The sequence below is a fragment of the Siphateles boraxobius genome, unplaced genomic scaffold (genome assembly GCF_051911475.1).
Source record: "Siphateles boraxobius isolate OS27281-9 unplaced genomic scaffold, OSU_SipBor_1 55, whole genome shotgun sequence".
NCBI lineage: Eukaryota > Metazoa > Chordata > Actinopteri > Cypriniformes > Leuciscidae > Siphateles > Siphateles boraxobius.
This window is the reverse complement of record NW_027509181.1, coordinates 11,318,350-11,346,060: the sequence shown is the minus strand read 5'-3', so window position 1 is coordinate 11,346,060 and position 27,711 is coordinate 11,318,350. Positions and strand designations below refer to the sequence as shown.

At 40.0% G+C, this 27,711-nt stretch overlaps 1 protein-coding gene across 1 annotated transcript; it reads right to left on the bottom strand.

The window, feature by feature from the left end:
• Positions 1-320: 320 nt before the first annotated feature.
• Positions 321-27,711, bottom strand: prr12a (proline rich 12a). The gene is made up of 15 exons (XM_077206197.1): positions 26,809-27,711; positions 23,290-23,447; positions 18,957-19,118; positions 14,169-18,664; positions 13,758-13,943; positions 9,353-10,040; positions 8,690-9,180; positions 8,449-8,565; positions 7,995-8,128; positions 6,822-7,237; positions 6,161-6,280; positions 5,962-6,059; positions 4,869-5,000; positions 1,714-1,809; positions 321-1,639 (listed from the first exon to the last, which is right to left on the bottom strand). The coding sequence occupies exons 1-15, from the start codon at positions 26,889-26,891 to the stop codon at positions 1,505-1,507; spliced, it is 7,512 nt and encodes a 2,503-aa protein (XP_077062312.1). The 5' UTR covers positions 26,892-27,711; the 3' UTR covers positions 321-1,504.

The window sequence follows — 27,711 nt, the reverse complement described above, 5'->3', positions numbered from 1 at the left end:
GCTGTTTTGTGGCCTAAACCGAAGACGAATCGATCATAAAATGTAAAGCAACAGAAATAATAAACAATAACAGCAAAAAGGGGAAGTGTAATGAAGTGATGGTCAAAAGTTCAAGGAAAAGAACAAACCTTTGCATAAAGTCATTTAGTGAAGAAAGTTCGGTTGAAGCCAGAGAGAGAGAGAGAGAGAGAGAGAGAGAGAGAGAGAGAGAGAGAGAGAGAGAGAGATCTGACTTGATTAATTCTCCCGTCACAAAGTTGTTGTTTTTTTTAAGTGAAATCTGACCCAGAGGAAAAAAGCATATCTTATTTGAGACAAAGTAGTTGTTGACGGTTTTATTTGTTTGTCAAATACAGGGATAGTCCATGTACAGAAGAACCAGGGGATTTTTGTCAAGAGCTGTACAATATTTACACAAAGGCTTTACTTTTGAAAGAAGCACAGTATTAGATTGTTCCAAAATAATACTCAGAATACAGACAAAAGACAAACAGATAAAAACAAATTTCCATTTTAAATAGTACTAATACATAATCCCTCCCTAATGGGAATCAGATGCTTCACACTCACTTTCAACTCCATTTGATTTTTTTCTGCACTGCAATAATACCGTTTGCGTAGCTTGAAACAGTTTGTTCTTTCTTTTCTCTTCCGTAACAGATAAAACGATAAGACATTTTCCATTGTATCTACCCACCTTCGATGAGCAAAAAGGAAGACAGCTCAGAATGTGGCAATAAGATCCATTTATAACATCTGAACAAACATTATTTTAACCGTTATGAAGCATTAATTGTTTGTATAGTATGTGCGAACTCCTGTTAAAAATGTCTTTATAAATAATAAAAATGCATTACTTTAGCTCACTTGTTTCACGCGTGTAGACTAAAGCGTTGAATGTCATCACATGTCGTTGCACGCATCTTCCCATGTCCGCTTTCCAATATCTGCACTCGTTTATAAAACAGAACCTTCACTCTCTCCCGCTCGCTCTCGTTTCAGAAAAAAAAGCCAGAATAAAACTGCTATAGTCTTAAAAAATCATTTGTGTAAAATTCAGTAACAGACTTCCTCCTAGTGTCGACACAAAGCGAACTCCTCCTGTCAGTTATTTCCCACGGTGAATCAGTCAATTCAAAAAGTATAAAGACTCCACACAGTATATTCCATGGTTCTGTGTACCATTTCCTTGGGATTCAGTGAATTCAGTAAGGTCAGCCCATTTCAGGCGCTCTCAGTTTAGTCGTATCCATTTGTCTGAGCTCTCAGGAGGGATCCTGCACCGGGTCTGCGGGCTCGGTGACGTTTGTGAAGAGTTAATTAAGTTATTGGCCAGCGGCAGCCTGCTGGGCTCATCGCCCGGTCCTCTTCTGTCGCCGCTGCGTAAGAGCCGTTTAAAAGAGAATTTCTGTAAAACCGAAGAGGAGGGCAGGGGAGCTAGGCAACAATAATTCTTTGTACATTGAGGCCTCCTCGATTTCCCCCTTCCCTTCTTTCCTCCCTCTCAAGCTTTGGTGCTGAGGGCCATCAGCTCTAAGAAGGAGTTGAAGAGCGTCTCCAGCCAGCTCTGATTGGCCATGCACTGCTGAACAACCTCCTCTTGTCCAGGATCTTCTGAAGCCTGCTCTATAGTGTTCGTCTAAAAGAAAAGACGAGAGAGTTTTAATAGTGCGTTTGTTTACTCCAGCTGCTTTTGGGAAATGTTGTTCTTACCTCTTTCTTGCAGTGTAAGAAGGTATGATATTTATAATGATGCAGTGAATGGTAGAGACTGTAGATTCGACATGTGTCTGTGGACAACTTGAGGTCCTGGAGGAGACAGGGATGGTGATTCATTTTACAGTTTCTACATTGTTCTACATGGATTTAAAGTGTTAAAGAGCCCATATTACGCCCTTTTACAAAGTCTTGATTATGTTTTTGGGCTCTACTAGAATAGGTTTTCATGCTTGAATGTTAAAAAACAGTACTTTTCACACATTTGACATAGTTGCAGCTCCTTTCTTCCCAGTCTGCCAGTAACACTCGGTTTAGTTTCTGTCTCTATGAAGCCCCTTCTTCCGAAAAGCACACTGTGCTCTGATAAGTTGAATGGATCAGTGTGTTGTGATTGCTCAAGTGCTTCGAGCGTGTTTGGGAATGTCACGCCCGTCCCCATAACCGCAAGTATAACACACTACTAACTTAAGGCCCACCCCTTTGTTTTGGAGAATAAAGACATCTCTTTGGGAATTATTTAAATGAGGAATATTGTGACGTGTTCGACTAAAGACTAAAATCGAGGCGTTTCAGGGAGTTCAGAAGATTCCCTTTGGAATGGAATATTGTGAGATATTATTACTGTTAAAATAACTTGTTTTCTTTTTTAATATATTTTAAAATGTAATTTATTCATGTGAGGCAAAGCTGAATTTTCAGAATCATTACTCAAGTCCTCAGTGTCACCTGAGCCTTCAGAAATCATTCTAATATGCTGTTTTGATGCTCAAGAAACATTTCTGATTATAATCAATGGTGAAAACCGTTGTGCTGCTTCATATTTTTGTTGAAACTGTGAATGCATTTTTTCAGGATTCTTTGTAAAAAAGATCTAACATTAAAAACTGACACTTTTGATCAATTTAATCCCTCCGTGCTAAAAAAATAAGCTTTAAAAAAATCTGAATGGTATATTCTATCTATTAGGGGTGGAACGGTACATGTATTCTTATTGAACCGAATCGGTACGGGCGTCACGGTTCGGTGCACGAATTTACACGTAGAATACACGGTATAAAAATAAATAAAACTCTAAATAGCAATAAAATTCGCTCAATTCGTGTTTGGTCTGAACGCAGCATAATGAACAGACTACGATGTCAATATTGCAATGCTGAAGTGTGTGTACGCGCGCGAGAGTGGGAGAGGCGCGGGCGCGATCGAACTGTGTGTGTGTGTGCGTGTGTGTGTGAGAGAGAGAGAGAGACAGGCGTGGCCGCGATCGAACTGTTTGTGTGTGTGTGTGAGAGAGAGAGAGAGAGAGAGAGAGAGAGAGAGAGAGAGAGAGAGGCGCGGGCGCGATCGAACAGTGGAAACAAAAACATACTGCGTAAACATATAATTCAAACTGCAAAGTGTTTACATATATTTGTGTACACTCGCAAAAAAACACAACATTATGCTTTTGTCACACTCTCTTGTCAAACTGTAACCTACAACTATCACCCAACCAAAATCGCACGCGTGCACGCACACACACACACACACACACACACACACACACATAGGGGTGTGCCATATCATACCGTCCACGATAATACCGGTATACATTTTTACATGATAAAAAGAGCAGCCCGTCAGACTCCGATCACGATTTAGCAATTTCACAAACAGCATGAGTGTTCAGCGGGGCTGCCGACGCACGTCTTCTCTCGCGCGCGTTTAGGAGTCGGGACATGACTGAATGGTCTCTTGCACAATCGGGCCATCAGTGCATCGTAACTAACGTTTATAATTTTCAAGTCTTCTTAACTCTTATCAGTTTAAACATTCAAGCGGTTTTAAACTATCCAGTAAGCTACTCGCGCACTCTCTGAGAGAGTTGCACTGCGTGCATACATAGAGTACAGCTCGCGAGAAACTAAAGTTATTTTTTGCGGATTATATCGCTTTAATGGGGGGAAAAACGCAAAATTGTGTAAAACTTCCGGTCTTGGTAAGTATACTCATAAACACAGTCGGTTATGTATAAAACGCATGTGACAGTGTGACAGACAGTATAATGAAAACAGCAATGGATCCGTGCACTAGCTGTAAAAGTGACAGCAGCCATAGGCTATGCGTCTGTCTTTAATGTTGTCGTCAAAACAACAAAAGATAGCTTTAATTGTAATGAATGAGAATTATTAGCCTATGTATTTAATTTAATCAGGAAACAGAACTAAAAGACTATGTGTTATTTTACATTTGATTACTTTATTATGTTTCTGTAGTATTTCTGAATACTGGTGTTAGACCTACACACATTTAACATTTAATTCAAAGATTGAAATCAAGCTTCCTTGTGTTGTGTAAACTCTTAACAACAAAATTACCACATTGTAAAAACGAAATGAGTGAGCAAACATTTAGGCGAGATAAACATAATAAGAAAATTTTCAACAACAACAAAAAAAATTCTATATCGTCATAAATATCATTATCGCAAATATTCTTGAAATATCGTGATAGAATTTTGAGGCTATATCGCACACCCCTACACACACACACACACACACACACAGTTTTACTTTTAAATTACACATTCTACATTGATTAAAAAAAGAAAATCAAATGAGGTTTTTAATGGTAGCCTAGTATTATTTTATACGGAAATCAATTATTTATAATTCAGATGAGAATAAAGTTAGGGGTAATTATTAAATTAAGAAAAACAAATATATTGATCTGAAATATGCCAAATTAATTTTAAATTCATTCAAACATACCAAACATATCGCAAGGTCTTTGTCTTTTTATTAATTTAATTAATAAACTAATTAAATTATATAAAACTGTTGTCTGTGCACTAAAAAATAAACTGGTTCTATGCCTTTATTAATAAAACTTATTTACAAAATACAAGGCTTAAGACATTTATAAAAATGCCTTCTGCATTTTTGTATTGCTTTTCACTCCATTGTACAGAAATCGTACCGAACCGTGATGTCTGAGCCGAGGTATGAACCGAACCGTGACTTCTGTGTACCGTTCCACCCCTACTATCTATCTATCTATCTATCTATCTCAAATTGACATCTCTATTAAATCAATTTAAAAAGGAAGAGTCCCATAATCAAATCAGATTTAGATGTCAGTATCAGGGGGACTGTTCACAGTGAAAGTATCACCTGTGGTTTGGAAACACTCTTTTTGATGCGGTTCAGGGTTTTGCGGTTGTAGCATTCCCCACTCAGTCTGACCCTCACCGCCCCCGAGTCCAGGGGCTCCGCCGTAATCTGAGGGAACGTGTGAAGAGCTTCCTGTGGAGCAGGAACAGAGGGACATTCAGAGAAGAATGGATGGGTTCGCACAAGGTCCTTAAAGTGCTTTTAGAAATGTCAGTTCTGCAATACCTGGAAAAAGTGCTTGTTTTGTAGAAAAGTGCTTAAAAGAACTTGATGTTTAAAAAGAATGTGCAGGTGGTTTGAACGCACAAGAAACAAATACATGTTTTGGAAAAAGTATATAAAGTCTCATTTTCCCCTGCACCTGGTGTTTAAGCGGGTTAACCTCAAAGAACTCAGAATTACAGTAACACAACGTGGATGAGTGAAATCCAATCACAGTACGTCACAGATTGCCCTACGTAAAATAGTATTTTATGCTGTAGATGCTTCAGGGCTCACGCTCTGTTCAGAGCCAGGTGAGTTTAATTCTTTACAGTGCAGTATTTGCATATTTAAGATGAGTTTATTTCTGGAATTATAAAATGCAAAAATTGATATATGCGAGTCTCTTTCCGTTGTGAATATACAACAGTAACGTACTATACGTAATGCAAACAGTGACTAAAACAAAGGAATAAAGTCTCTAAACAGTCATTTCTGAAAGGCAAGTTATTCAGCATAATGAATTAGCAGTAGAATCCTATTATTTTAGGAGTTTTCCGGTTTCTCATCATGTCATTACAAGACTGCCACCTACAGGCTGTATTTGTTTAATTTTTATTGTAGGAATTAATATGCAAGCACATTATATAGACATTTAACTTAGTTTATATTCTATCCTTAGTCTGAATTATTTTTGTATATTATATCCTGTTTATATTCTATAAAGGATGAAAAGAATGTGAGAAATAAAAAGTAATTTAAGAAAAACCAATTGAATGAAGTCCTTGAAAAAAATTGGTGTTGGAAACATTGTTTGAAAGTCCTTGATGATGTGTGTTGCTAAGGGACATGAAAAACTACTGAAGCAAGCACAAATACAAAGGTGAATTACCTGGTGCTGGGAGTTCATATTGACTCTTTTCAAAAGCTTCCTCTTCTGCTCACTGAGAAGGCTGTCGATCTTGCGCATTGGAGGAAGATACAGCTCATCTGAAACAGCCAATAACATAAGAAGAAGGGTGAATTTCATCCCATGTTTTAAAAAAACGACAGCGCAGCAGTTTTTCTGGGAGGTAATATTATTCATTTACCTTCTGTGTCCTCTAGAGCCTGAATCATGTCCGGGTCGAGTGCCGTACTGACCAGCATTTCCACGTAGCTCCGGTACATCTCACGCATTCCACGTGTGTTCAGACCAGATTTTATTGACACTGCAGGACAGAGACATGTCAACAAATATTCACTATCATAACTGTACATTGCCTCTTATTTATTTTATGTCACATGTCCTCATTTGTTACATCTAAAAATAGTTATTTCGCATTTGAATAATGTCACAATGAAAAAAAAATCTTAATGTTACAATTTATAGGCTTTTCTTTTATAAATAAAATATAATTTCCTAATTTTTTTTCTTTTGATTGTAGAGTTAAACATGATGTATGATATAGTTTTAATAATAGGGGTGTAACGATACATGGTTACACCGCAATATGAAAACGCGACGATATGTATCGTTGATGTAAACGATATGATTTGTGATAGAGTTAGTTTTATCCAAGACTCAGTTTATAGTATTTATATTTTTTATTTTATCATTTTTATTCCAAATTTGGTGTGCAAATAAATAAAATCTTCATAAAAAAAAAATACAGATACAAGAAAACGATTGTGATTGTTAATGTGTCACATTAGAAACATACACTGCACATTTCGGCTAATGCATGCCATACACGTTAAAAGTATACTCACTTCCATCCTCGCTTGCAGAGGAGTCTGATTCTGATGACGACGGCACTTCCTTCAGCCACTTCCTGCGCTTCTTGGGCGGAGGCTTTGCTGGCTGAGGCTTAGCAGAGCGTTCAGTCTTCCTCTCCTGTCCAGCGCTCCTCTTCTCCTCCTTCACCTTCCCTCGTTCTGTCAACGCTGCCCGTTTCTCAGGTTTCGAAGGCGGCGGAGGTGAAGCTTTTTTCTCTTTTTCCCTCTCTTTCTTTTCTTCCCTGGTTTTAAGCAATTTTTCTCTGTCCCGCAGTTCTTTTGGTCGAATGTTGTTTTTCTCTCTGCTTTCACGTGATTCCTTTATCTTCTCTCTGTCTTTCTCAGCCCTGTCTAAAGCAGTCTGGTTATTGGGGGGCGGTGCTAACTTCGGGACTGGTTGAGATTGCCTCCTAAATAGCAAAAATAACAGGATGTTTGCAAAAATATGCCACATTGAAATGATCTGCTGTGATCTAGATCATTACGACACCCTTATTAAGCAGGTCAACAGTGCACCACAAAACATGTAAAAAATACCCTACCCTAGAAAATAATGCAACTGTTAAGGGCAGTTAACCATTACAACTATATTAGAATCCATACCAACATACAATAATGTTTTGTTTATTAAGCATCCTCTGCAGTGATGGCATCTGTAGCTTTGAATGCTCAAGTCGGGTGGACTTTGATTGGCTAGCAATGATTTTATCGGTCATCAGCTAGATTAAAAATCCTTCTACAGCCCTTAAAAACAGCCCTTTACACTGCAACTTTTATACTGACAAATAGGATGTGTCTGAAACCTGAAAAATGCAACAAGGCACATCCAAATTCAATGTCTGTGTAATATCCTGTCATCTAAAATGCTTTCATCTTATGAGATATACGTGTCTGGTATGCATCTATGATATCTCAGAATCCTGTGAGTGCAGTTAAAGAACAGGTGGAAAAATTTAAATACTAGTGTTGAAGGATTAGCTAGAAAGGAGTTAAGTCACCAATATGAATAAAGATTATTTGAATCTCTTTTAGATCATTAAACATGATGCTATCGTGCCAAGGTACTCTGTCTGAAAAAGTTTCCTTAGGAGATGCCTTCACACTCACATGTTGTCTGTGAAGTCATTGACTTGACCGGGCAGCAAGAAAGATAAAAGGGTCAAATACCTCAGGTTGACAGTAGGTCTATGCCAGGGCTTACAGGAACAGACCCTCACGTAGTCTTTTTTGTTTATGTTTTCCAGAAACTTCACATACAGCCGCTGGTAGCGCTTTTTAGCATCCCCAAAGAAACCAAGATACTAGGAGGAAGTAGAGAAATTAGGATCATTCTAAAATTTAGAAACATAGTGACAACTTAAGATGCAGCGTATACAAATGTCAAAAACAAAACAGAATCCCCCATAACTTAATGTGCTGATAAATATTGTACTATTCAATATGCTATTGTGCATACTTTTCCTTAAATGGATTTTTACTATTTAAATACAAGTAATAATAAAAGTGCCATGGTAAACAGCACTAATAAATAAAAATCATAATCAGAGGTAGTAAACAAAGTAGAAATGGCTGAAAATTGATGTGCTGCTTTCTACAAATGATGTGATGGGTCATGACTCACATTACTAGTGGCACAAAACTGTCTCTGTCCATCCTTAATCTCAGGGGAAAACTTCTGCAGCAACGCTTTCTGTACACGCCAGATTGGAGGGGGCTCTCGTCCTGTCTGCAGGGCCAACTAGTGAGAGATGAGATTATCACAATATTAAACATACCTACCGTGTCACATATTTCTGCACATGTGCATTATACATATGCTGACAAAAAAAAAGAGGAAAAAATACAGAAACAGATTGCCGTACCTTCAGACACTTGATGTCCTCAATCCGCACCACAAACTCATCCCTCTCTCTGAAAATACCCTCGCCTCCACTCTCACTCTCATCCTCATCAGTCTCTCCAACAATGGCAGCACCGCTCTGTTTCTGTGCCAAGTGCAACGGTAGAATTTGAGGCACAGCTGGCTCTTCAGGGGAGGCGGGCTCTGCAATGGACTCCTGGACTGAAGGAGGACTAGGAGAAGGTGGACTAGAGGATAGACTGGGCTCTACAGGAGGAGGAGGAGGAGAGAGGACAGGAACAGTGGAAGTCACAGGACTGGGTGGAGGCGAGGACTCTCGTGGTGGAGATTTCTGAGAGGCTGAAGGATTGTCCTCCTGTGGAGGAGGGGGAGATGGAAGGGGGAGGGGAGGAAGAGGTGATGGCGAGGAGGCGGAGGAGGGAGCAGGGGATGATGGGGAAACTGGTGGGAGAGAAGGGGGAGCTTGAGCTTCAAAGGCTTCTTGAGGCGAGTCTGCAAGAGAGAAGGGTACTCTTAAATTTTCAACCACCTTCAGTTTCAACAATACAACAGCAAACAAGTGTTCAACTGTGTCTTAATAATGCCCTATTTTAACAAAGCACAGGTGTGTGGAAGTGTTTTCTAAGCTGCTTAATTCATACAACTTTCCAAAAATGGCCCTCACCTCCAAATTTTGGGACACTCGGCAGCTCCATGTCTTGTACTTTCTCTTTCTCTACCTGGTCTTGCTCCACTACCTCATCTACATCCTTCTCTTTTTCTTCCATTTCTTCCTCCTGCTCTTCTTTTTGCAATCTTGCAGGCTCAATAGAGTGGGTATGGGCATGTGAGGGAAGGTGTGTATGCATTGGTGGTTGAGGGCTGAGGGCTGGTGGCTGCTGTGTTGGTGTCAGTTGTTCAGGAGGAGGTGGAGGAGGGGGTGGAGGAAGTGAAGAAGGCTGCATTGAGGTTATTTGAGGAGTGTCATACAAAGCAGAGATTGCAGAGGAGATGCTCTTTTGCAGGTCCTGGTTCTTTCCAACAGAGTCCTCCTCATCAGATGAGAAGGAGGGCAAAGTCTCAAGGTTCCTTTTCAGCTCTTCATCCAAGCGCTTGCATGGACTAGGACAGCCTCCCAAAGACAGTCCCCCATCACTTTCCCCATCTCCATATCCAGATACAGCCGCAGCGGCTGGCGGGGGTGGTGGTTGAGGGGATAACGGGCGAATGCCTCCACTTTTCCCAGGTGATGAATCTTCATTTCCACCGCTGTCAGCTGAGCCTGTTGACATTCCAGATGGCCTTTTTCCAGACTTGAGAAAATCTAGAAATGAGGCAACAAAGCCAGTCTTCTCCGACTCTTTATCTTCCAACTAAATATGGAGGGACAAAATCTGTGATTAGATTAAAATGTAAAAATATGCTCACAAACACTACTGTGGAATCTACACTACATTCTAGGGCTGCACGATTAATCAAAACAAAACCAAAATTGCGATTTGCCTTAGTGCAATTATGAAATCACAAAGACTATGATTTTTGATTAAATAAATATATGGACAGCGTGTTTCATAGTTAGGAGCGGCAGTGTGACCACAGCTGATTTATCGGTTCAGTAAATGCTGCTCCCTCCAACTCTGCAAAAGCTGTAAGTTTGAGTCACTTATGATGTGCATTACATGTTTTTACTCCAAACTACATAGTGAACATGAAAAATAATAGTTCTCTGTAAAGAAATTTAAAGTAAACATATGATAATCCATGTTTTTTTTTCCTCCAGTGTAGTGTACTGAAATGTTGATTTCTGTTGATTTATAGCTATAGGCCGGACACCCTGCAGTTTTCCCATTAAAAAAAACGTTTTTTTTTTGTCAAATAATATTATTAATCTAATTACATTATTATTAATTTTATTTAAATGTTATGGTTTTTTTTTATAAACTAAATAGGGTTTTTACAATAGTATTCATTTTTAATTAGTTTAATATTCCTATATAGTAACATTAATAATAATAGTAATAATAATTAATAATAATCATAATTAGGGGTGGGCTATATGACCAAAATCATATAGTAAGTAATCTTAATTACTTAATCTAATAAAAAACTTTTTTTTTATTTCACGATAACGATGTATATCATAACATAGTTATAAAGATTCTTATTGCAGTTGTTCTTATTAGTTACAAAAGTTATTCAGTCAAGAGCAGTGAGAAATGCTCGCTTTTTTGTTTTTGAAATGCTCTCTTTTTTGTTTTTTGACAGCAGGTCAACTTGGATGCTGATACTTTTAAGACCGACTGCACGGATCCATTATACTTTTGTGTTTTTTCTCTCTACATGTTCACTTTGACACATAAGTTTGTGTATTTAACCGGCCAAGCCAATTTGAGCAGTAAAAAACTTCTCACACGCTTTTAAGCAGCAGCTTCATGTCTCTCAGACAGTGCACAGAAATTAGTTGTCTTTAGCTATTTATTCCGCTTCAACGGTTTAAAATCATCTGTTTTTAAACGGCATTGTTAAAAAAACGCATGCAAAGCATAAGCTTTCATGACAGTACAGCACAGCAACGTCACGAAACGTGAGCGTAACCACGATAGAGACGATAGTCCAAAATCTCTACCTGTTTATCATGTCTACCAGTAGGGATTTCCCGATACCATTTTTTCTGAACCGATACCGATCCGATACCAGCGCAATTTTTTTTAAAAAATCAAGTAGAAAATCTATAACTCTGTGTGTTGAACTGATAATCACTCTTTTGTGTGTTAAACACAATCTACTTAATACAGACAACTTCATTATAATGAAATATATAATTAAATCTGGTAAAACGTACACATTGCTCTTTGTATTGTTGTAAAATACATTCATGAAAAACAAGATAACATATCAAAAAGGTCGATTATTTTATATATAGTCTACTATAAAATTAAGACATTTTTTAAATGTATAGTACAGCTGTTTAATGAGGCAGCAACATATGATAGATAGGACAGAACAAAAAAGGCTATTAATAATCTTTCATTGCGCAAAAGTATAATGATACGATTATGAAAGACTCCAATACAGTGCGGCACAATGCGCTTATGCGCATCCCGAGCGCAGCAGTGTTTCCCCTACCATTATATAAGGGGGGCGTCCCGCCCTCCTAACGGCTCGCCCCGCCCCCCTTGAAAGTCAAGTAAATTTGATTTGATTTTCTTTATAGCGCCAAATTACAATTTGTTATTTTATTAAACAAACTAAATAGCCCTTAAGTAATATGTTATTTATCTTATTTCCACGATGGCATGTCTTTTCTGTCTGTGTTTGCGCGTTAACAATTATCCCAATGAGTGCGCACACGCGCACACTCACACACAAACAAACACTTGAGTCACATACAGATAAGCACTTGTGGACAGAGAGCGCGCGCCGTGCGGCAGGAAATATGTCGCTTCAACGAGATGAAAATCAGACAAAAATATTTGCGTTTTTTAAACGCTCACAGGGAACTGCGAGTAGCAGCCGGAGTAGCTCTGCTGCTCCAAGTCTAAGTGCTGCGCATCCTGCCCCTGACGAGCATCAAAATTCCAGTCATCACCGGATGACAGGTTTTGACCCAGCTTGGCTGTCAGAGGGGAAATACTCCCTCGGGCCGGGCCCTTGATCTAGAGATGTGTAATGACAACGCAATAGAGTGCGGCGCGGGACTAGATTTGATGGCCGAGTCCGAGCGCGGGCGGTAATGCACTCACTCTGTGTGTGCGTGTTGCGGGAGAATAAAACGATTCATGCAAACTAGAAATATCTATGAATAAAACGTATAAAAACTAATACATTTTTATTCATCAGTTGCCGAAAAGCAACAAGAACAACTAAAACAAAATAGAAACGATTTACAGGCCAGAGTTTCTTTTTATAACATGTTTGCAGCTTTGAGCGATGTAGCCAATCACAGACACGTGTTGATTTCTCGAACGCAATGGCCAATCACAATAAATAAAAGTAAAAATATAAAAATAAATGTTCCAATGTTTAGTTTAATGTACAGTTCGTTCAAATAATTGTTCAGTTAATATATTCACTGCTGCCATTAAAAGAAACAAATTAACACCATGACTCCTTTAAGTGTTTGTGTCTGTCAATTTCCCCAACCCACCAAAGCTGTAAACCTAGGGGAAACACTGCGCAGAATGATGCGCTTGAAGCAACACAGTCACATTGCGTAGCTCTTCCAGTCCGCATTGAAAAGTTCAAAGCACAAAGGAAAGACATATCGATGTATAGTGTATTATACAGTATCTATCTATGCAATAGTTTATTGAGCCTTTTCTTTTAACAGTTTTAAATTTCAGTTACTGTGCGCGTAGAGAACAATTATAGTGCTTTTCAGTGTTGTGATCTAACAGACACACGGTAGAAAGGAACATGATAAAGGTACAGCAATACAGTCCAGCAAGACAGTCATTTTATGCGAAACCATAGAGCTTTATCTACAGATCAAGTATAATAATTGTAACATTGAATCATCGTTGACTGTCACCGAACGCGACGCGCTGTTTGAATGCTGAATGGAGAATGACTGACAGCCGCATCTAAGGGAAGAGTTTACGTGAACTTGAATTAAAATTACTTAAATATTTATTTCTATCTCACATTATACTATAGTATGGCTTCAGTACACTTATAATATAGTGCACGAAAACTTTATGGTGCTTTATGCTTTTGTGGGGCTTAACAATAACACAGAATAGTAAACACACAATATCGGATTTGGATCGGCCTCGTCTGACCGATACCGATCCGGCCAAGAATGGCAGTATCGGAGCCGAAACCGATACTGAGTATCGGGTCGGGACACCCCTATCAACCAGTATATCGCCCACCCCTAATCGTAATCATAATTATTACTATTAGTCATATTGATATACAACCACAACATTTTTGGCCAAATTGTGTTGCCCTAAGTAGGCACAACAAACCTGGAGTTCTTTATAATTTTTTTGTTCATTTGTTTAAAAATAAATAATTGCATTTTAAAAATAGCAATTTTAACCAGAAAAATCACAATTAGATTTTTCAGGCTTACTATATTTGCATACCTCTTGGGATTTGGACTTCTTGTCTTGAGGTCTGTTCATGTCAGGCACTCCGGGTGTCCCAGGGCTTAATCCCAAAGAAGGAGCGGAACCAAGGGAACCATCTGAGAGAGCCGGATCAGTGCCTGATAAGGAGTCTGTCCGCAACAAGGCATCAGAAGATGACATGCTTCCAATAGGAAGTTTAATCTAAAAGAGGAAGATAAGACGTTATAGAAAATCTCCTGGAAAGTGATGAAATGAACATATACAAATGAACAAAATGAAATATACAATGTTATAAAATGGAATACAAAACAAAAAATTCTGATAACTGATATATTTATTCATCTGTAATGACTACCTGTTTTAATTTTAATTTTAGACAGTATATTATAAATTGTAACAGTAGCTTTTTCAATTTTAACAGCTCACCTTGATGGGTTTGATTGGCTCCTGATGCTGTGTCTGCTGCTGTGATTGGTGATGCATTTGCTGTTGCATGTGCTGCTGATACATCTGATTTGGATCTTTATTGGCTATCTCCATGTCCATCATGGATTCATCCCGTCTACCTCTGCCTCTGCCTCTTCCTCTGCCTCTGCCTCTTTCAGGAACATATCCTGTTCCATACTCTCCCATCATACCCCTAGAGTGGTGAGGTTCTGGCAATGGGCGTATACGTGGTCGTCCACGTGGCCTTGGAGGTCCATCTCGTTTGGGTTTTGTGGGCTTCCTGCCTCTTTTCTTCGGTCCATCCTGTGGCAACAACTGAGGAGGGGGACCAAGGGATGAGTATCCAAAATCTAGATCACCCATTAAAGGGCTTAAAGTTCCCCCTCCCACTCCACTTGATTTGCGACAACTGGACACAAGGTCTGGTATCAGATCAGGAAGTCGACTTCGGCTGTTGAGGCGAATGTCAGCTGGGACGTCAGCCTTATCCTCATCATCCTCAAATTCATACTCCTGTGCATAGCTCTTCTTGGGCAAGGAGTTTGGATCAGGTCTCTCCTTCAACAGATGGAAGGAACTGGATTTCAGAAGCTTCTTTGGGCGTGAGGAACAGAAAATTGGAGAGGTAAGACCCCCAGATCCAGACCCAGATACCCCAGTACTTCCTATTTTGGCACCAGATCCTTCCCCGACAGTTCCAGTTGTCCCCATTCCAAGGCTGGCTGGCTGAGATTGGATTAGTCCAAGCTGCTCTGTGTTGACAGTAGATGGGAGCTCATGAGTCTTCAAGGAGTCAAGATCTAAATGCATGGTTCCATTATCAGTTTCTGAAAGATCATGGCAATACTGCCCATACCCCTGGTCACTGTGATGGCCAAGCATATCATAACTAGGACCTGTATTGTCTCCTCCACCAGGTGTAGTTTTAATTCCTTCCATTCCTTCCTGCACTGTTTGGCCAGGTGCAACTCCATCTTGACCCTGCCCAGTTCCTCCTGAGCAACTGGATTTGTATTCCTCAGGGCAGAACATATCCTCCATTCCAGGAAAGAACGAGCGGTCCTCATCTGGGAGAAGAGAATCGGGGAAGCAGATGGATGTTAAAGGAACAAACCTCTGGCTCTGTTGGCTTTGATTTTGGTTTTGATTCGATTTTGCGGCTGGATTTCTGGTGTCAAAGTGTGGCTCTCCTTGATGGTCAAGTTGAGCTTGAGGAATCTGGGAGGCATGAGAGGGGTGAGACTGCTCTTGTTGCTGAGAAGCTGCAGAGGAGGCCTGTGGAGGAAGATGATGATGGCTCTGCTGATTAGTATGGGAGGGGTGAGGGTGTTGATGGTGGGAGTTAGGATGTTGAGGACCTTGTGATGCTTGTTGCTGTTGGTGGTGATGGTGGGATAGGTGGTGTCCATGTGAGGTTGTTGATAAACTCATGTCTGGCTCAGGAAGATATGAGTGTAACTCTGAGGCATGGTGCTGCGTTGGGTGGTGAGATGAAAGTCTTTGCTGTTCCTGTGACTGGCGCCTTTCCACACTTCCTGCTGTTGCTGCTCCAGAATTCCCCCTGCTTCCTTCACCCCCTGTCCTCTCATCCACCATTGCCCCCTCTTGGCTAGATGTCCGAGAGAGGGAATGCTCTAGCATGTCTAGTGAAGACACTGTGTTAGACTTAGGGCGGCTCTGGTCTTGCTGCTGAGAACCATGACCATAGTGACCAGCTGCTTCCAAAGCTTGGGATTGAAGCTGGAGTTGGAGCTGGGATGTCTGAGACTGGGTATGGGTCTCTGATGACACAACTCCCCCAGTGGCTTCCATTAGGGCCTGCTGGCTTACAGAATGCTGCTGTTGCTGAGGGTCTATTTTGCTGCGAGTATGGGACAGCACAGACTGCAGCAAATGAGAAGGTTGGCGAGACTGGTCAGTGGGAGAGTCCATAAGTGACTGTGACTGAGAATGATGCTGTTGCTGCTGTGGTTGTTGTTGATGTTGTGAATGCGACTGATGATGTTGAGTTTGCTGTTGATGTGTCTGTTGATGCTGATGGTGATGTTGCTGCACATCAGGTGTCTTACGCATGTAAGCCATATCTCCTGAATCTTGAGGCTTTTTCTGAAGATCCATGTGTGGGTGAGAGTGTAGGTGTGGGTGCGTTGGTGTATGTGGAGCGTGTTGATGGTGGGAAGTGGAGTGTTGAGGAATGGAGTGTTGAGAATACGGGTCACCCCGTCCATAGTGCACCACTGATCCCAAAGAATCATGATGATGGTGAGGATGGGTATGTGTTTGTTCTGAACTCCCTCGTCCTCCATCACTTACAGATCTGTTGCTCTTCTGCTGTGGTTGTTGTTGATGTTGTTGTTGTTTATGCTGCTGCTGATGTTGTTGCTGTTGTTGGTGCTGTTTCTTTAGGGACATCTCCAATTGACTGTCCAGTCCAGCTCCACTGCCGGTGCCAGTGACGGCAGCATTAGAGGTGGCACTATGTGTTCGAATAACACTTTGAAGGTGGTACCTCTCTTCTGAGCTTTTGCTCATCTCATAATCAAGCCCCTTATTTTCATCCTGAGCTGGAAGGACTGGAGGCTGCTGGCTGGGCTGTGAGGAATGATGGCTTTGAGGAGTATGGTGATGTGATGCTTGAGGAGTAGGACTCTGGGCTTGAAGAAGGTGTTGGATGAGGAAATCATCATCAACATCATCGTCCTGTTGTGGCCTAGACTCTGTTACACCAAGTATGCTATTATCAGACTTTGTTTTAGGAGGAACAGATGAGTGGTAGGGTTGTGATCGAGGCCCTCTTGTGTCTGGGTACCCTTGTGGGGAAGGCAAAAACGAAGGTGAGAGAACAGACGATAAATATTTGTTGGATCCTGCTCCAACAGGCGACTGAGCAGGTCGTGAAGGTGCAGGAGAATGCAGACCAGGGCGGATGATTCCAGAATTGCCAGATGGAGATTGGCTGGAATCAGGGATATGGTAAGATCCACCACCACTTCCTCCACCTCCCACGCTACCACTGCCTCCAGTTCCTGTGCTGCTTCCACTACTACTACCACCGGTTGTTCCACCACTTGCTCCTGACCGTAGAAGAGCAGGAGAGTGTCCTGATGCACCATAACCCATTGATGGACTTCCAGCGCCTCCTAGGGATGGTGGCAGAGACCCATAGCCTGAATCAGTCCCATATACTGAATCTGCTGAAAACGATTGACTTCCCAAATTCCCATATCCTTTAGCAACTCCAGAGGTCCTAGCTGAAGGAAGATCATGAGTCTGTGGAGAACTGAATCCCCCATATGACTGGGAAAGGTGTGATGGGGGAGGCTGATTTGGAGAGAAAGACTGAGGTTGAGGTTGAGGAGGGGTCTGGCCAGTTAGACCACTCGATGACTTGACTGGAGCCACTGGGGATCCATAACCCGAGAGGCACGACTTGGGAAGGGTTTGCTGGGTGGAGTTAGAGGAGCTCTGGGAAGGTTGGGAATGTGACTGGGGTGGAGGAGGTACAGTCTGAGTTGGCGGCTGTTGCCGAGAGGATGCGGAGGCAGAAGTGGAGGTTGGAATGGAATTAGACTGACGAGCACTAGCAGACGCAGTGGAGGAGGAAGAGGATGAAGATGAGGATGAAGCAGAAGAGGCAGAGGGTGGTGTGTGGGGGGTTCTGGAAGAGGATGCAGATCCAGAAGAGGAGTAGCCACTGCTGGAGCTGCTCTTTGTCCCCTTTCCAGCCCCACCAGAGGATGTGGATGATGAGGACCCATAAGAAGGTTGGATTATTGGTCTGTACTGTTCAGTCCTGGGGGAGGGTTTATGGTCTGAGGAAGGACTGTGTTCACCTAGAGGACTGCACGAGAGCCCAGCATGGCGAGTATGAGTGGCTTGCTGATATCCTGATACCCCACAGCTGAGGTAGTGCTGCAGGGGGTGAGGGGTGGTTGGGGGGGCTTGTGCCGGAGAGGGACGTTGGTAGTGTTTAATTACACTGTCTTGTCTTGATACTGTCCGCTCTTGGGATGATGGCTGAGGTGGAGCAGGGGTAGAGGAAAACACAGAGGCACTGTACAATTGGGAGGACTGGTCTTGAAGTTGAGAGGACAACAAGTTGAACTGATGAGACTGTATATGGCGGGCAGAAACTGAGGCTGCAGAGGAGGCTTGAGCAGATGTGACCCCACTCACAGAAGGATCATGACTTCCACGGTAAGCCGCAGCTGCACCCTGTGATGACAACAGGCGGTCAAAGCCCAGGCTCGACTGAGAAGGCGTCTTGATGTGGAGTAAAGGATCATGGGGTGACAAGAGGCCATTGGAGGTAGGACTGAAAGTGGGCGCGTCCTGTAAGGACACACCAGGGAAGGAGCGCCCTGAGAATGACGCTGGGTGTTGATAGGCAGACAAAGCAGAAGAGGATGGAAAGGATCCAGATCCAGGAAGAGCACCAGAGATGAAGAGCTCTGCAGGGGCAGGTGTGTGCATGGCTAAAATGTGGAGAAAAGACACAAAGAAAAGATAAAAGCCGAGATGAATACCGAATTATTACAAGAGAGCAAATTTATATTTTTAATCGTTGTTATAGCAACAGTGATGACAGTGCTGGATGACTGCACTTACAGTTAACCAGAATTTCCACCATATACTCAGTACATCAAAGAAGTGACTGTGCATTCTTGATGTAATTTTTATCAAATATGTTATATCAGTTTGTTGTACATTATTCAAATAGAAGAACCACCCATGCAAACCCCATACAACTCAGTAAGCTTAGCTTACCAGTCTGCCATGATGGAGTGCGAAACTGTGATAGGAGGGATGAGGCAGAGGGAGGTGGCTGTGGACCACGGGACTCTAGTGCAGATATAAGGTTCATAACCGATGGATCTGGGCCTGATGGACTAGCGTGGTGGAGCCCAGCATCAAAAAGTCCAGAAAGGCCTATGAGAAACATGGAAAAACAATTATGTAATGAGAACATTTCTGTAAATATATTACTTCCACACACACACACACACACACACACATAAAACATATACTTTTTATTGGTGATATCAAAAGTACTGGTGCTTTGGTACCCAGCAAATTCTATAATAAAAATGAAAATGTAACAATACCAGTCTCTCTAAATTTGGTACCATTGTCTTTTCACATGATCAAATTCAGGTGCACACATGAACAATCAAATTCACTTTTTGGTCAAAATACTTCGGCAAGGTATTGTTGCAAACACAGTCAATTATGTCTTTAAGGGGTCATGAATCAAGAAATCAAATTTTTCTTGATCTTTTGACATGTAAGAACTCATTGTACTATAAAAAAATTACTGTGGATTCTTTGGTAAATCAGTCGCAATTTCGGCGCAGGCTTTGCAAACAGACTTTTACTGTAAGATATGAACACGACAGTAATGCCACAACATGCAAGTATCCATGTTAATTCTAATGCCTTATCTGTGATCAGTGATTTCTGAATGATTCATATACAGTTAGGGCTGTCGCGATAACCGCAATATCGCAGTACCGCGCTACTGACAGGCCAACCGCAGAGAAACGCAAGTAACCGCAGCAACCGCGAACCGCGTTTTCTTTTTTCATAAGGCAACCCTTCGTAGTTCGTACCATGTGTAATGAATGTTAAATAAGTTAATAATGATAACAAGACTGTTTATCATGGTGATTTGTACAGAGGATTCGTGGATTTGGACTTAAGCCTAAACAGACAGTGAATGTGTTCGACTGAGCGCGTGCAATTACCTGCGTCTGTCTTTGAAGTCAAGTCATGTATATTCGTGAAAAGGTTGCCGTTTCCAAGGAAAGCGAAATATTTGTCGTAGGCTATCATCCTTTTAACGTGTAAGGGTATTTACCATGAATGGCGTCAGCGCTGGTCAGCATTACACAGCGCGAGGAAGCCGTGGGGGGAAAGCAGCGAGTCACGCATTGAATCAATGCCATTGGTCTCTATTAAGTGAAGCATTGCTTCAGCTTTGCCCAAAAGTGAAGCATTGCTGGCCAGCTGAGCCTTGAAAAGTGGAGCTCAAAGTTAAAAAAATAATTAACACCTTGTTTCATTACATCTATCATTTAAGGAATCAGCTTTTTTGAACGTTTTTGTTGAATGAACGGTTCAATGACTCACTCAAAGACAGTTGGCATAACAACTGCGCGCTGAGTGACAGTTTTTCAATGCGCAGAGACGCTGTTTAGTTTCGGTTACATTGGTTATATTGTTTTTGTGTATGCTGACCACATCATAACACGTATTTATATAGCAAATAAATATAAATAAATAAATGGCGGTAAAACCGCATATCGCGCTATTGAGCCACTCAAAATTACAGCAAGGGAAATTCCTTCACCGCGACAGCCCTATATACAGTCAGATGTTCTTTGTCCCAAAATAGTTTTTTGCCGTTGATGCATCAGTAAATCAAGCCAGTGACTAAACAGTCAACTACACATAGGTTCTTTTCGTAGCATGAAAACAATCTGTCATTTTAATTGTGATTAAAATAGTTCTGGACTCTCACCAAAACTCCCCTTCTATATCGATGGCACCATTTACACTGCATAATGAATCTCTTATTTACATCATGTTTGCACTGCCTGGTAATAACCCTCTGTCAATCTGACTGTCTGTGGACAGCACCAAAAGCTCTTGAATGGGGTTTCTCTCTTGCATGTACAGAAATGAACAAAACTAATTATGAAAGTTTAATTTATTTTTCAGTGCATTTGTTTTACAATGTATGGCTATATTAGGGCTGGGTGATATGGCCAAAAAATCATATCTCAGTATTTTTTAGTTTAAATTGCGATATACGATATACATCTCGGTACTTTCTATTTGGATAAAGCAAATCTGTATTTATTTTAAAAATATATATATTTCTCATCCTGCCCAATGATATCCTAAAAACAATTTTGATACTGAAGGATATGGAAACAAATAAAGTGAATGTAATGTAGGCTATGCAATATATTATGTGCAAAAAGGTGGTCATTCTAACATCACAATCTAAAAACAAAACTAATGCTTTTGTTTTTAAATTGACTAAAGGCTAAACTAAAAAACTAATTATATTAGCCTGCATTTGATTATCCCATTATAATGGTAACGTTCATAAAAAAATATATTTACTTTTAGGTTTAAAATTCCACATATGGCACATTTATTGTCTCCAACAACAAATATTTTAGCAATATGTATATTTTAGAATCAGAATTATTATTATTACAATTATTATTGCGCCAGTATTCTATTGTGCTCCGTCTGTTTGCCGCCAATGTGCGCGGTGGCGCTCATTCACGGAAGCTTGAATTTTAGCGGAGATTCACTTGCGAAATGCGACATATTTGTTTGACTTTCTAATATATTTACAGATGGAGAATAGACCTGTGAAATGTAAGTTAAGCACTGAGGAAAGCACCACATCTCAAACGCATTAAACAGCACAAGTATTTATCTGTCAGTCAGCAACAGTATCTGTCAGAGCATCTGACAGGGCAAGCTGCTTTAAACTAGTTAAAAATATCTATTTTGAAACCCCTGATATAAGCTTGTGTAATGTTTAGGACAAATTGTACAATGTACTTTCACTGCAGCAGCTCACACTGCGTCCTCCGATATTTTTCAGATGTGCTTGTAACTACTGTATCGATATAAATGGTATTGCCTCATTCCATATTGTTTCTAAAAAATATATCGATATATCGTACAAACTTGATATACCACACAGCCCTAGGCTATATTACTGTCATATGAATAATATTTAGGGCTGTAATCTCCCAGTCGACTAGTCGATTAATTGGTTGATACGTTCTGGCTCGACTAAAATTCTGATTGGTCGACTTTTTGCCGCGTTAATTTCATTACATTCATTTCATCACTAATTGCTAATGGAGGTGTTTTCAGAGCACCCCTGTTTCACAGGTAACAGTCTGTCTTCATAACACCCCCCTTGTTTTCACTGTTTTGGATTAGCCCAACCCACTGGAGACAGATTGAAGAAAGAACTACTTAGGCATTGGTCTGCATCATCCATGGTGGTTTGCTGAATTTAGCGTTTAATTTACTGTCAGAGTAATCTACCATGTCAAAGACATCAGGAGTGTGGCAGTATTTTATGAAAATAGAAAAAAAGTCGAAGGCAAAGTTTGCATATCACAGCTCGACATCAAACATGGCATATCACCTAAAGACGGTAAGCTAACTTGTCTGCGTTTAGTTGCCCCGTCTGTTTTGAGTTGCTATATGAATGAACATATCAGAATTGGCATAAAACATTGAAATATGCTAATTAGAAATAATCGTTTTATAAGTTAACTGCAGGAGCACCCGCACGCAACGACGGTAGCATCCCCCAGAAACACCCATGCACCCTGGAAACATTTTATGGTTCACTTTTATTATTGTGACCATTTATTTCTAGTATTATTTATTGGATGTTTTTTTTTTTGGAGCCTAATGCGCAATTGCGCTTTGCCCCCAGTTTGTATTTGTTTTGAGCCTATGCTTTATTTTTCAGTTATGCACTTTATTTCGTTTCTGCTCTCGTCTTGATCTGGTTTAATAAATATTATTTTTTGATTAAAGTGGACGTGCCTTGTGTGTTTAAGAGTAAAAGCTTTAAATTAATAGTCTATTCGTGTCTCAGCAGCGAAGCTGAGCTCCTATGTTCAGCCTCGCTCTGTACGATGACATGCACAGAGCGGCTGAAATGATGGTGTCTGTCAGTTATCATAACATTATGACAAAAACAATTGTCTAAATTATGTTGCATATTCCACAACAGTTCTTGTGCTGATATCACTAGTTGACATAGTACTATTTTCGGAAATCATAGGCTATATTGCGCAGGTGCACGTGATGCAACGCTGTCAGAGTTTGTCATTCAGTGCAAAATAATTAGGTCAAAAAACGATTTAATATACTGCAATAGCCTACAAGTTTATTATAATAAATAAATATATGTTTATTTATAATTCATTTATGCGGACAAGGCTACCAAGTACTGCGCAGCTATTAATCTAACGTTTTTTTACCCGCTTTACCGACTTTACCCCCCCCCCCCACATCCCAGATGTGGAGTCAAAGTAGTGTCACTCACCTAGGCTTCTTCCAGCTGCACCCCAAGCCCCACCCTGGCCAGATCCACCAGGATGGTGATTGGTAGCATAACCCTGCAGGGGATGGGGAGTGGCATAGGCTTGGCGATGAAGAAGTTCAGACTCCGGGTGTGATGATCTAGAGCTGCCGTACACCAAGCTGACAAGACCAGAAAACACCAGTGACTTTAGCATTAATAAACGATGCTTAAACAAGTGTAAACCCATAGTAATTAAATAGCAATAGTTTGCCTAATAGTAATCTCTTTGTACATTAATCCTAAACAAGTATATCTAGCAATAACTAGGAAGCAATTTTGTAAAGGGTACTTTACTGTTATAAAACTTTTAATTCAACTCTATTAAGTTTGTTTAAATTGCTAATTTGGATGTGCGATTAATCGTAATTTGATTTTGGCTTCCCAACAATAAAAACAAGAGAATCAAGGTCAAGCGATTATTGTGTCTGTGCCACGCACTGAATCCATTACGCAATCTCTTAAAGTGACAGCAGCCTAATATACCTGCTGCAGTCTGTTATTAATTATAATCAAACATCAAATGACAAAGGAAAATCCCTCACTGATCTTAACTGAATAACTTTAAGAAGCTTTAATAAGGATTAATCTGTATTTAATGTGTACAGTAAGACTATGCAGTGTTCTTTTACACTTGATTATTCACTTTCTTTGTTGTATGCTATTACTTATCTGAATACCACTGTTATTAAATCATCCTGAAAAACTTAAAACCCTGTTTACTTAATGTGGGAGAAAAAATCGATTCACCTAGCTATCGCTTTTTTTTTTTTTTTACGATTCTAAAATCTATTTTTTTAAATTCCAGAATCGATATTAATTCAAATTCAATTGCTTTATTTTTGTCCTTGCTTGTAGACGAGGTTGACAGAAGTTAGCCACTTTCGTTCCAACAGAGGATGAAATGTGTCATTATCTATGAGTGTTGAGTGACGTAATATCCCAAGTGGACGCGTGGAAGAGACGTGAGACTGAAAGCACTAAAGAGTTGTCATGAAATAGCTTCACAAACAGTCTTTTCAACCTCATAGTGTCATTATTTCTGTGATGCAATAGTTAAAATTATCATAGAAGTACTTGGATAAAAGTTTAAAGTTCAAAAATGAAGACTGATCAAAATCAGCTTTTGATAGAAACTTGGTATAAAAAATAACACATTTATTGATTACATTGTTTCGCCAACTAAATGGCAACAAGTGACTGTTAAAAAATTTATTTGTTATTGAATCATTTATTCATGAGAATGTAGTATTGTATGATGCTTCTGAAATAAAAGTCAGACAGATGTGATGATTTGTTTTTGTAAATATGACTCATCTTATAGATCATGTACAGTCTGTATAAGTGTATGATTTAACTTTTCCCAATGGTCTAGGTGTTAAAAAAATTGCAATATATTGCAATATCGAATCGCAATTCTTAAAAAAAAAAAGAAAAAAGATCGCAATACATATCGTATCGGCACCCAAGTTTCGTGATAGTATTGAATCAGAATATAGGTGCAGCCCTATTAATTTGTATTTCATTCTGTTGTATTTATTTGTCTGTTGTTTGTAATTAGATTCTTTGTTCTTATTGTATAGCAAACTTTTTACTTGTCTTATGTAATTACATTTAAAGATAATTACATTAGATAATCAAGTATTCGTTTTTGCTGAAGTATCGAGTATTGTGAAATTTCAAATGATATTTTAAAATTACTCATATTGTGAATTAAACTTGATCATTTCGCCCACCAACAATCGTTTTAAATAGTGATTTCACTAACCAAAAATAATCGTGATTATGATTTTTGCCATAATCGAGCAGCCCTAATTGCTAATTAGAAAAAAATTCATACATTTGAATGAATAATCAATTAAAACTAATAATCCGTTAATTATGCATCAGAGAAAAACACAATTGTATCTATGCCTTAATTAGACAACAGGTTACTCTTGAAAGACCTGAACATCTATGTCAAAAGCAAATCATACCATAAAATGTGTTAAGTGCATTACAAAAAAAGTGGCCTTTATTAATGTTTCTTTGTTTTATTAATGTTAATTTGTTTCAATGTTTTGATGCCTAAATTCAATTGTAACATTTAAATTGTATTTTTTAGAAAACATTTTTTTTTTCACATCTGCCATTAGCCTACATATGATTATTTTTAATATTGGAGCACCCCTAATATTTATATGTCTAGGCTGTAGAAACACACTTATCTTATTATCTAGCAGCAACCACAGCAATTTCACTTAGAATCTCATTCATTACATTTAACTTGTATATTAAGATAAGAAGTTTCTGTAAGGCACCTGGACAGATAATTTATACCTAAAAACAAAACCAAATAAACCTCATAACTTAATTTGAGCTATATCCTCAGAAAGAAGGCACTGCTCTCCTCTAGTAGAATAATATATTTGTTTTAACCATGTTCTATTGTGAATTGTTTTATTTTCATTAACATTATTGGCTTATGTCTTTTCTGTTTCTGTAATCCGTGTAGTGATGCTTTGGTATTATTAATGTAAAACAATCATGCCAATAAACTAATTTGAAAATATAATGATGATACGCCTTAGTGAATATACAATTTTTATTTTATTTGTTTTCAAAACAACCCTTTTTATTTATGCAATGGTTTGTTGACTGGAATTAATGTCCTAATCTGTGACAGTAAGCATAGCATTGGATGCTAACTCGTTAGCACCGCAGGGTGCTCCCATCTTCCGAACAACGAGCGCGAGAGCTAGCTTATGCATATTGTAACATAAACGATATAGATTGCTTTATTTTCACTTCCTTAACGTAAAGACCCATTTTTATAACATTTTCTTGCTCGAATCAACAGTAGGCCCACATGCGACAACAGCATGAAGAGGTTAGCTAACGTCAGCTGAATGGGAGGTTTGACTGTGGCTCCTCATCATCAGAGGCCGCGTAGTATTGTTTCCACAATTTATAAAACAACGAGGCATTATGGAACACGCGGTTAGAGCAATATGATATGAATATACACATGCATCTCCAACTGTAACTGCAACTGTAACGTTTGATTCTGAGGCGGTGAATTTTTAATCAATGTTGCAAATTAAAGAGCGCAGGTAAACTGCAGCATCTCCGATCGCTGTACTTCGCCTTCTTTTTAGCGACCCCGCTCTTAATAGACTTGACCCGAGCCCCTCATTCATTGGGGATGCTGCTAAATGAATCTACGATGGGATCTGTAATAAAACCGTGCGGGCAGACTTCACCCCGCCCCCCACATTTTTTCTTCCCTCTCCTCCCCAAACCGCACATTAGTCCATCAATCACACTTGATTTTCCAAAGACGCAATCCCTCGCTTATTTGAATAACAATAGCTACACTAATACCTTATGACATCCTACGCAAATGCTTCGTCAGAGTCAGATGCAAATGCATAGGTTTTCACAGTCTGTTTTGTCACAAACAGCGTACACCATTCTGTGTTTTCAGCATGGCTGCATGCTTACCTTGCTTTGGCTGATCTCTCGTAGCTCCATCCGGCTCCTGCGCCCAAATCACCGAACCCAGCGCCCGGGTAATTTCTATCCATTGCTTCGCAATACACGCGGCTGGATGCAAGCGAACGATTTCGGTGCAAAACTAGTTTTTGCACGGCAAGATCGCGGTCCTGTTGTCAGTTTTTAATCATTCTTCCTGGTGAGAGACGACTAAGTCCACAAGAGTGAAAAATAGCATATTGAAAAGGGAGAGGGAAATGGAGGGGAGGAGATGAGTGCGTGCGTGATAGAGGGGGTGTTCACCAACCACCTCCAACGAAATAACTCACCTCTTTTTCAGTCTTTTCTCGTTTAAAATCAGATCAAGTAATGCCATGCTCCTGGCGGGATGCGAATCATTCGGTTTGACCTGGTTACCGATAAATTACCGATGGACGCATATGACCGTATACGTCCTTTCCCTTGTTTCTCCTCCCCTTTCTCCACTTACTTTGGTTGTATTAAATATGCATTAACCAAGCAAGGGGCATATCGGCCTTTAAACAACTTCTACATTGCATGCAACTAGCCTATATTGCGAGCCAATTTGGAGGAATATCAAATGCAGCCTTTAAATTCCACCTACAATGTTGTTGTGAGCTAGCTGCTAGCCCTGTCGACGCATCAAAATAAGATGGGGTTGCTGAAATTATTTTCAGTAAATCCCGCTCCCTTCACGAGTTGTGTGTTGCATTCGACCTCGACGATATAAAAACGGACTCTGCGTGGTAATTCCGCACAGTTCACTTGAAAGCCGAGCTCGAGGCCTGCGTTTTCATAATATTAGTCATTTTCCCCCGAAGACGCCATTTTTGAAGGCGGCTGTTTCTCTCCCTTCTCCCTCCCCTCTCTCTCTCTCTCCCTCCCTCTGTC